This window comes from Acanthisitta chloris, unplaced genomic scaffold (assembly GCF_000695815.1).
Source record: "Acanthisitta chloris isolate BGI_N310 unplaced genomic scaffold, ASM69581v1 scaffold35162, whole genome shotgun sequence".
NCBI classification, from domain to species: Eukaryota; Metazoa; Chordata; class Aves; order Passeriformes; family Acanthisittidae; genus Acanthisitta; species Acanthisitta chloris.
Genome location: NW_008661639.1, coordinates 22,541 through 33,971, shown reverse-complemented (window position 1 = coordinate 33,971; position 11,431 = coordinate 22,541). Strand labels below are relative to the sequence as shown.

The window sequence follows — 11,431 nt, the reverse complement described above, 5'->3', positions numbered from 1 at the left end:
CTCTCACAACGCACCAGTGCTGATGTTTGCGACATCCAGAGAATAACAAAGCTTAACTCAGGCTGGAAGTGAAGAGGCAAGTGCTGCAGTTAGCAGAGATGGTGGGTAAAAAGAAGTGATGTGGACTTCTCTGGATAGAAAATTGATTCTCTGGAAGGATAATTTAAAATTTAATTTGAAGCTTTCTATGAGTAGCCTACTCAGTGAAGCACAGCATCCTTCTTTAGTAAGAAGTACTAGTTCCAAGAGCTGCCTAGATCTGTTTCTACCAGACTCAAGGTGCAATTATGTGAGCTGAACATGAGCTTTCAGCTCCAAGAGCTGATGCTGGTACACTTGCAGAAGTGCAGTTTTACCAGGAGAGGCAGGAACTGAGGCTGCCCAGCACAAGCTGTGCCCACTGCAGAACTCCATGTGGACAGCAAAACAGCACCATGTGTTTCCTTTGCATACCCCAAGGGGATCTCTGAGCAGATGGACATCCCAAGGAGATGTGGAGATGAGGCCTGTGGAAAGGACCTCAAAGATCATCCAGTTGCAAACTCCTTGCCGTGGGCAGGGACACGTTCCACTAGACTGCTTCATGCCCTATCCAGCCTGGCCTTGAACACTTTCAGGGATGGGATATCCACAGCTTCCTGTCCACACCACAGCTGGCACAGCTGTGAATTTGTTTGGGTTCTGCAGCTCCCTGGTCAGTCTGTAACCTCCCTGGCAGCCATAGTCCATAAGCCCATGCAAGTTGAGAAAACAGGACAAGGAAATTCTATGTCCACAATATATGAAATGCTTTCTTGACTAAAAGGAAAGTGTGTAATCTTGTTCAAAAGTCATTTTTCTTCCTCCACACTGTATTTCAGACTGCATGAAGACAACTTGTTTAGGCAAAAACATAAACTCTTGTCTGCTTCCCACCTGAAAATCACTTAAGGAAGCGGGTTCGGGTTTTTTTACTTTTACAATGACAATAAAGTAGTGGCTATCTCCTAAAATATTAACATCCTGTCAACTCTATCAAACCTTCTGATCTTCAACTTCCCAGAAAGTCCACAGGGTGTCTTACCTTACGTAAGAATGGATTTCAGTCAGACAGATGGGAATTTTAACAAAGGATGGTATTCTCTGTTGTATTACCCAGTCCCTAGAGACATTAAAGGTAATTTTTAATAAAACCTAAATGCAGCTAGTGTACTTGAAGGAACTCTGGGATCTAAGACAACACACCTTTGAGAACACATCATACTTTGAGCATCCTGCTTCCCCATATAGTACCAGAATCTCTGCTGGCCAAAAAACTCCTTTCCCAGTCCTATTCATCACTTAGCTGTTTCCTTCCTGCCTTTCCTGTTAAGTGCACAGGTTGTCTTTCCAGTACATAGACCCACTGGAAAAAAGGCCATGTTGCTCCAATTAAATCTGGGAATAAGTCAGCCCTGTAAAACTAGGGCAAAAATTGGTTATTCTGTCACTTCCCAGGGGGTTGGTGGGCTAAAACACACAGCTCCATGAAACTAAGCAGACTGTCATCTGAGAAAGAGGCAGGACTACAAGGTTTGATGGAGTGACCCCAGCCACAGCACTGGAATGGTGGTTAGCAGTCACTTGGCTTAGGGAGGTTAAGACAGAGAAGTTCTGCCTGAGCATTGGTGGCACACACTCCCAGGATCAACACTGTGCATGCTATATTGGCGTACACCTTGAGCTTTAGCACCAGGGGAGAGGGGAGGAGGCCTCTGCCATGCCTTTCTGGTATGCTCTGTGGCCCACCAATCACTGTGAACCCCTCAGACAGCTTAAATCAAATTTAGCAGTGGCAGAAGTGCCAAAGGCATTCGGCACCTACAGATTTTTCCATGACCTTCAGTGATGTAATAGAGAAGACCTACTAACAAATTCTTCTGAAAAGCCCAAATATATGGAGTGCTTCAATCAAAATGTGATCATGATAAAACAAGTCCAGAAATCAAACACTGACTATATTAGTTGCAATTTTGAAAGCAGATGAAAGACAAAGGCTATTCTTCCCTGTTATTCTGAGATTGCTGGTCTGGAATGCTACTACCACTTTCTAGAAGGCATCTAAGGGGCACATTTTTTTGTGGATTGTGCAATTCGTGGGTACCCACATGGCACTTAACTCTTTGGAAAATCAGCACGGCATCATGCAGAAGGGGCGGATGTGATAGGGCCCACTTGAAATGATAAGAATTGTCATAATTTCAACAGAGAATGAACTTACCTCTGTCTGTCTTTGTTGGAGCAAACAAGATTACAGACCATTTTGGAGTGGGCTAAAATAACCACTCCATGGTCAGAAATGACACAGCTTGGCAAGTCACAATGAACCCTTCAGCCCAACTCTTTCAGCTTCAAACCTCTCCTGAGCACTTCAAGATTTTATTTCCCAATGCTTCTCTGACAGACAGAAAACAGACACTGCCTCTTTACATAGCGACTTCAAGAAAAAAAGGCACCTACACAAACCACTGACTGGAAACAAAGATCTGCCATCTGTAGACCATCATTCCTAATATGCAGAAGTGAACCACAATGGACAACACTGACCCAGCTATCATCATGATGAGGAAGAGGACAGTTACTTTAAAAGCACAGTCAATGATCTTGATTTCTTAAGGCAGAATAAAAACATGTGGGGCCAAATCTCACCTATGTAACTGTCAATACACTGAGGACATGTAGGCACTCCAGTGATAGGCTCTGTGACTCAGTTTTGCAGCTGGAAGTGCTAATGCTGGGTTGCCTAGGTGGGACATGAAGGGAAACAGGCTCACCATCTCTGGCAAGTCCCGGGACACATGGTGGTAGGAACAAATCCATAGAGGAAAGCCAAAGGAGGTATTAGAATAACTGGGCAAAGACAAGGAAGAATTATCATACTAGCCATGTCCTCCTCATTTCCCTAACAGTGCATGTGAAACAACTACTAGAATATCCAGCATTGCTGAAAAGGCACCACGGTTGCAGTGAAAGTGCTGTTTGAACTCAGATATCCAAGCTGAAGTAAAAGATGCAGTGTATCCAAGGGCTTACTTTTAAACCAGCAAAAAGTATGTTATAAAAAACACTTCCCTGTACAGTAACATTAAAATGACAAACATTGACATCTTCATCTTGCTTCAATTAATTTCATCATAGCTAATGGAAACCATCAATGGCTGCTCTACAATAGCCCTGAAAGCAATTAAAGAGAGCTCACTGACTGTGTGTAAAACTGCAGATTGCTCCTAGCCCTGTGCATCTCAATTGTGGAGTGGAAAATCTTGTTCCCCTAGAAGGAAAGTTTTTAAAAATACACCAAGAGAGAACTATGTTGTTTGCCTGGTTATCTGAGACCTACCACATTTCCAAAGGAGAGAGATTCCAGAGCTGCCTGTTATAAGGAACTCTTCTCCTTGTATTTCTGGTAAGTATCCAGTATCTCCTTGACAACACTTGGATCATCAAGTGTGGTGACATCTCCCATGTTGCTTGACTGTTCAGTGACTACTTTCCTCAGCAGCCTTCTCATGATCTTCCCTGATCGTGTTTTAGGGAGACGTTTCACCACCTGCAGAGAAGGGAAAGACACACCTGTACTGGAAGCTGGGTCCTGCTGGAAACCACACGGAAATTTGGTTGCACTATCCTAAGCCTGACACACCATCCCATGGCAATAGCTTCCTCGAGGCTCTTGGGAAATACTAGACCACTAGTTTATGTCCAAGGAAAGAAGCATCACAAGCATCAATTCCTTGTGCAACAAATTATTATTTAATTTTAATGTTTATTATTAATATTATTTTAAATGTTTAAAAATATAAACTAACATTTTATTCGTATTTTAAGTTAACTTTGTTCCCCATTGTCATGTATGTCCAGACAGGGTGCTGCAGGAAACATGGCTCATTTGGAAACCAGGTCCTGAATAAGCTGTTAACTACTGAAATCTAATTACATATGACAACTCAGGCACTAATAGTGACACAGATCTCAATGCATTACCAGAACAGACAGACATATGTATTTCCCTTTATGGGGCAGGAATATAAAGCACACAGTTCTGCATGGCCACTACAGGGTCTCCTACTCAAGGGATAACTCCTGGCTGCTGCTGTTTCTTTCTGCCTAATTATATCTGTCAGCCTACACACCTTCCTTCATAACCAGAACAATGTTAAATGCCTTGGCTATGCCTTATGCAAAGGAGTTAGCAGCAGATTCAAAGGCTTTAACATAAACTTGAGCCTGGTGAAAGGTTCTCAGGCACAGAACAGAGATGCTAGCAGGTCTCACATTTTGCTACATGATCAGGCCAGTAGGCTACAAAACTCCAAAGCATTAACTAACATGCAAAGTAATATTAATCAGACTCCTCTGCAGAGGACTACCCCCAAACACAGGGAAACAGAGGTATTTTCTTGCAAACCTGCAAGTTCTGGAAGCTTCTCCAAACCACTGAGGATATTCTGGGCTGTTCCAATTTGAATGAGCTACTCTTGCCTGCTCCTGTTGCATTGCACCTGTGCCTTGGTGTCCACCTCCCAAGCATGTGGCTAAAGCAGAGCCTCTCAAAGAAGTGGTCTGGTCACAGCTTCCAAGCAAAAAGTGAAATGGATGCAGGCAGGCCTTGGGGAACAGCTATGGGGCAGCTTTGTGCACTGTCCCCAAACACACAAAGGGAGCTGCTAAAAGGTGAGGAGGCTGGAAATGGCCTGGAGCTCATCAGTGCTTCCAGGGCCAGGCTGAACAGCTGGCTGCTATACAACAGAAACAGCTAGTGCCTTGAAACCTGCGGTTGATGCTAATTATCAATGTAAACTAGCTGTGCAGTGGGAAGTGTCACTGCCTCTCACTGAGACTGAAGGCATTTGGTGGGGTTTTATGTGACCCTTCGCACAGGGCCACAGAGAGCAGTGCTGCATGGCTTCAGCAAGGGGTTAGCTGAGGGCCAGAGCTTTATGGAGCAGCAACGCTGCTGCACAGTGAACAGGGACATAAGTGCATACTGAGGCATAGCATGGCCCTGGAGTTTCCTTCTGCAAGAGCTCCTGTCAAGCACAGTGCTCTCAACACTCATCCCATTTAAGGGGTTGTTCAGGACTCAGGGAGCAGTCTCAGGGAAGCTCTAACACAGCCTGAAACAGCCTCACCGAGAAGCTGCTCTCAGGCTGGAGCAGCTGTAATATCACAGCCACCACTGGACCTCTGCCAATGCTCAGGCATGGAGAAAGGAGCACAAGCAGACCACTGCATCTGCCCTCTCCGCTAGGGATCTCTCCAGCTAATTCTGTTTTCCTGCTGCTTTGTCCTGCCAAAGAGGGACAATAGCAGCATTGCAGGCAGGAAGGTGAGGCTTGCTTGATATGATCATTACTGCTCCTGGTACCAGTTTCAGTCCCCCACTTACCAGAATGTGGTCAGGCACAGCATATTTTGCTATCTTGGAAGCCACGATAGTTTTGAGCTCTTCCTTGACACGGTCTATAGGAGCTGTCTGATCCTTTAGCACTATGAAAGCAAAGGCACCTGGAACACAAGTGAGCAGAACCCACAAACTTCGTATTAGATACTGGCTCGCTAGTCCAAGGATGCTAATTTGAATGTCAAAGCAGGTTTCAAATCATTCCTAGGAGTAATCTAGGGATTGACAAGAAAACCATAGATCCTGTTTACAAAAGTGAGTCAGATTCCAGCCCTCAAATGATGGCCCAGCCTTTTTTTGGCATCTAGGGATCAGACTGATCCCAATGACAATGACAACTTAGCATAAATTACCAGTGTCATTGGGATCAAAAGCTGGCCAATGCAAATCAGCTATTCTCATCCTGTTCAAAAGACATCTCTAAGTACAATCATTTTACAGGAAGCTCTACCATATACATAAACACTATGTGGCAAAACAGTTTAGGCAGTAATACCTGCACCCAAGTTTAGAAACATGTAGCTTTTCCCATGGCTGTCTTTGCCTCAGCCTAAGGGTAACTGTCCTCCCATTCCCTAAGCATCTCCTAACATGCAGCCTGGGTTACAATTTAAGGGAAGTGCATGCAGATGTCATGTCAGGACACTTTCTTGCACATACCTTCTCCTTTGATCTTATGTGGATAGCCAATCACAGCTGTCTCAGGGACTTCAGGGTGATCAGCCTTCACAAAAAGTGAAACAAAAATACACAGACCATAACAACTGTTTCAAGCCCTACAGAGTTTGTGTCAATTGCTCTAGGAACAAAGCACCTTGCCATATCTCACCCTCCCCTTGACAGATTACTGCTGAAAGCACAGTGGGAAAGCTGGATGCCAACTTCCTACTGCATGGTCTGCTGGTGGCCATGGCCACATCTCAGGGAGTAGCCATGTATCGACCCTGCTTTTATACACACAAGTAAATACTCTTATATCCACTGCTAAGCCCACTGCACACCAAGCTGAATTTGCAACATCTGGAAACCTGCTTTCTTTTGCTTTGTGCATGGCTACAGTCCCAAGTGGTGACTGGCCACAGTCAAATCACAAACAATACCTGCAGTGCTCAATGCCACAGGGAACTGTGGCCAGCAAAGCAAAAATGAAGCTGCCAAAATCACAGCCCACATATGACTGGTGTTTTTAAGTGCCCAAAGCACAGCAGAAGGCAGAAAGAATCAGACTTCTTCATCTTTCCAGAAGCGGAAGGATTGTTTTGCCACATGCATATTTTTATTATTATGCTACACAACAGTGATTTCTTCTGTTGCACTTCAGAATTTAATTTGACATTCTTCTGTGGTAAGATGACAATTCGGATGCACACACCAGAAGAAACCACATACCTGAATTCCACACCAAAGAATGGATTTTGCTATCTTAAAGTAGATTAAAATATGAAAGAAAACATCACAGAGCAATCTAAGCGTATACACATGCATACACATACATAGATGGTGAGAGGAACTGGATCCATCTGGATTCTCTATCTATGATCAGAAACGCACACAGACAAAAGAATCACTTACAGAGGAGAAAGTAGGATCCCGTGTCCCATGCAAACACAATTCAGGTTTATCAGATGTTATATTTATGTGCCATTTGCAGGCAAGGCACATAATATAGAAATTAATATTCAAGTCAAGCTTAAAAGATAAACACTGAGTAATTTTTGCTTTCAAATCCCTGAGCTAATGCTATTTTCTCTCAAAATGACAGGCTAGCTTTGCAGCTGACATAAATCAAGGCTGCTTCATGTTTAACACTGCTGAATTGTCAGGCATATTCAGCTAGTTCAGATGAGCAAGAACCAGAGGTTTGGGAAGGAGAGGTCAGGTGTTAGGACAAAGAAAGGAACAAATGGGAGAGAGACTTAGGGAGAGTACACCAGCATACAAAATGACAACTGCAACAGTACAAAATCACTGAGAGGAAATACAGCTCTGACAGTTCAACTGTAGGGACTGCCCACAGTGTGACTCCTCTGTCACCTGCCCATTTGTTGCCTCCTCAAAAAGGGAGCTGTTTCCTCTTGGACATTTGCTATTCATTGTACACCCACTGTATGTATGCAAGGGCAGGGGTTTGAAGGCAAGAGACCCTGCCCTTGTTTAAATTCATCAAGCTGCTTTGAAAGGGTCACAGATATGCCCTGTCAAGGGACCTGCTTGGAACTTACCATTGCATCTTCTATCTCTGCCGTCCCAAGCCTGTGTCCACTGATGTTAATGACATCATCCATACGCCCTGTTATCTGGTAATAACCTTTCTTGGTCCTGTAAGCACGATCCCCTGTGAAGTAGTAACCTACAGCAAAGACACATGGGCGGTCAGCAGCAGGAAGTGTGCCTGTTTTGGACTCTGGTGCAGAACAGACTATGCTCTAGGATGGAGAGTAGGGTAGGGTAGATTAGGCACCTTGCACATCCTCCTAAGCTTACAGCTGTGTGACCTACCTCACACCATTTCCCATTTCCCTCTGCAATCCCTGACCTTCATCTACTCTGTCTGGGCTATGCTGTCTCATAGTAAGCACCTGAACAGCACCAAGACAGTGGAGTCCAAGTCACTGTCAAGATGGACAAAATCACTCTAGGCAGTCAGCAGCAACTAGTGGTTGATGTTCCCACAGTAAAACACAACACAGTGATGCTCAGTCGGATTTACAGAACCCATGGGTGTTCTCTGATCCCCCTAGGCTTTCCATGCCTACAGCTGCACAGCAACTGCAGGCTCAGGCCTGGTGCATACAGCACTAAGTTAAAACCACTTCAAATGCCATTTGCCATCATGCCACAGGCTATTGGTCAAACTTAGGTCTGCTTAAGGAGCCGTTGTATCTCATGGGAACACTGCCAATTTTTTAAGTCACTTACACTGGGATGCATGAACAGCCATTTTCCATCCTGGCTAACAAATATTCAGATCACAGATAACAGTGCCTCTCCAGCATATGAGTATGGCAGAAACACTGCTATCAGATTAGCTAAAAAAACCCAACCCAATACCTGACAATCATGGTGTTTGGAGGGCCTAAAACATTTGATGGAAACTGAAAAAGATCCAGGGTTTCAGGGAAACTCCAGTGTCACTGAGGACAAATCTGGTGACACCAACACAAGATGCTGACCCTTTACCAAAGCTATGTCTGTATTTGAATTGTTCCAGTGGCATTATCTGAGCAGCAACAGGCAGCTAGTGCTGTGAAATCTGCAGCTGGTTCTTGCCAGGACCTGTTATTGGCCAATTCATGGACTTTCAGCCATGTCTCCTGCCCTTCTTGATCAATTAAACAACTACCAACTAAATATCACCAAACATCAGATGCAAACATGTAGCGAGTAATAAGGGACTATGGGCTCTTTCAATTTCTTGTACCAGTTTCCCATTCTTATTATCCAACCCACTTTGTACAATTTTCAGGACTGCCTTTGTAATTCTTTCCTACCCTGTAGCCTTCCTAAGAAAGAAGTAATACTGGGCTGGCCTAGGTTACAATGTAGGGTGTAACCAATGTATTCTATTATGGTCTCCACAAGCTGTAAAAGCAGGTGGGGGCAGTGATGGTTATCTCCTACTCATCCCTGTGGGCTCTCTCAGGGGGCTGTCTCTGTTTAATGGGCTGTCAGGGACCCATGTATGACCCATAGTGAGATGCCTCACTCCAGAGGGGGAGAGCCAAGCATTCCTATATGAGGGTGGGGAGCCAAGCATGCTCACAGGGATATAAGCTGGGGTTTGGACCAGCACAGAGGCCTTTTGCCTGCTGGATTCCCAGAGGACAAGAGCTGCCACTGGACCTTCGGGTGGACCAGATCTGCGGGATCACTGCTCCAACAGACCCATCACTCCAGGAGGACTGCAGCCACCATTTCATTGGAGTACTACCAACACCCTGACTGACAGGGTGCCATGTTACTCTCTGAGTCTGTCAGTGGTTTCTTTTCGTACTGTTGCATTTGTTGTTTTGTTTTTCCTATTAAATTGTATTTCTGACTTGGAGTCTCTCACTGGTTTGCGTTCAAACTAGCACCCCTTCAAGCTCCTTTCAGTTGCTCTCCTGAGTGAAGACAGTGGTCTTTCTTGTCCAATCTCCTATAAAAAAATGTTTCTCTGCCACTTCTAATTACTTGCCAGTTAGAACTGGTCTGTTTTGAAAAGGAAGGATGTAGTGTCTGTGACAGCAGGAGTGAGATTCAGTAATGCACAAGGTACTTTCACATCCAATATGGCTATTTCCAAGTGAGAGACAAAGCTCCAAAGGAAAGGTATTTGGACTTTAACTTGGGCATTAAAGTTTTCTAAAAAATACATTCCCTTTTGAAGCTAGAAAGGTCAACACTACCTGAGACTGTCAGTGCATGCATGCAACATGTAACACACAGCCCAAGCCACCACAATCTGGCTGGTACAGAAATACCACAAAGTGCTGCTGAAATATTCAGTGTGCTTATACTGCAGTGCAAACTGCCTTCCCTTGGCACTTCCCTTACCTGGATAGGCTTTGAAATAGGCATCAACAAATCGCTGATGATCTCCATAGATTGTTCTTGCCATGCCAGGCCACGGCTGGGCAATGCAGAGTGCACCAGACACATCATTGCCCTCTATAACCTTTCCCTGCAGGTTCAAGCACAGGAAGGATGAACAAGTGAACAAAATAGGAACAGTAAGGACTTCTGTGTGGCAAGAGCCACCCTGTTGCTCACTGTAGACTGCCAGTGGAAGGCCACAACTGGAGAAAATGAATTCACTCATGGAACTATTATGCATTCCACTGTCTAGCATGCCTTCCTTACCCCTTGAGGCAAGCAGCCAAGTAGATAAGACTAAAAGAAGTCTTGTGATTCTTCACAGGGAAATTCCAGCAAAAATGTGCCAAGCATCCAGAGGATGCCTGGGGTGAGGTTAGCAGAGAAATGCCTGGACCTTTCACTTCTGGTTACTGCCATGTTACCTTACCATACTGTGTATGGAGGAAATAACATGCTTTACTGTTTTACAAGCGCTGCAGTGCAGATGGGGATCACTCCACACAGCTTCACAGATCAGCACCAGCTTTCTTTCATGCATAGTTGCAGGACCTCATGCCTTGCATTTCCCTTGAAAAACTCCCCTGGTCCCATTGGCTGCTCCAGTCTTGCCATGTCACTGGATGTTGCAACTGCTCCAACTGTTCAGCTCCGTGGTTCCCAGGAGCTGTGAGACGTCTGACTTCTCTCATAAATGGAGGCAGCAGCTCTTAATTGGAAGTAGTGCAAGACCATAAAAGTGGTGCTGAAAATGCAAACAGCTCTTCTAGAGATCTGCTGAGAGCTTACCATGTCCAGTTGGCAAATCTGTATGGACATTTGGGATATGCTCTCTCTCTCTCTCTATATATATATATTAATTGCTCATCTATTCCACCCCTTTAATGAAGAAACAAGCATCCTTCTGGGCACCTAGCACAGCTTCAACTCACGTTCTCATCCATCAGCACAGGCACAATCCCAAAGAAAGGTCTCATAGCCATAGCTGGAACGATCTCAGCTTTCTCTTCTGAAGGCCGTGGGGCAATGCAAATGCCACCAGTTTCTGGAAGAACAATGAAAAATAAAATAAATGGGATCCATCCAATACTGGATGAAACCAAATTCCAGCTCTTTTTAGGTCAATAAGAAAACAGTGAAGCCACCTTGCAAGAAAAAGTCACTGGGAAGGAATTCTGCAACACCAAGAAGCACAGCCATCTGAAAGCAGCACAGGCTTGGTGTGGGCAGTACGCACCAGACCCATTTCCTATCCCAGAAGCGATTTTCCAGGGAAAGCATAACCATCTCAGAGGATTTATCTCCCAGTGGTGTTTCTACAGCTGTCTAAGGTTAGCATGAAAAGCACTTCAAGAGTCTGAAGTACTATTATTATAGTGTATGAGATTAATCCACCCCTTATAGGCAGATTGAGCTTATCTTCTATTCAAAATT

The 11,431-nt window shown here is 44.6% G+C and overlaps 1 protein-coding gene across 1 annotated transcript in view; it reads right to left on the bottom strand.

The window, feature by feature from the left end:
* Positions 1–3,251: 3,251 nt before the first annotated feature.
* ACSS1 (acyl-CoA synthetase short-chain family member 1) overlaps positions 3,252–11,431 on the bottom strand; it is a gene marked incomplete at its 5' end in the record, with an annotated part of 27,785 nt that continues 19,605 nt past the window's right edge. The window contains 6 exons of the mRNA XM_009070305.1: positions 3,252–3,568; positions 5,408–5,526; positions 6,083–6,146; positions 7,645–7,772; positions 9,959–10,085; positions 10,930–11,042. Of these exons, the coding sequence (XP_009068553.1) occupies positions 3,395–3,568; positions 5,408–5,526; positions 6,083–6,146; positions 7,645–7,772; positions 9,959–10,085; positions 10,930–11,042 (725 nt within the window). The remainder of the gene's footprint in view (positions 3,569–5,407; positions 5,527–6,082; positions 6,147–7,644; positions 7,773–9,958; positions 10,086–10,929; positions 11,043–11,431) is intronic.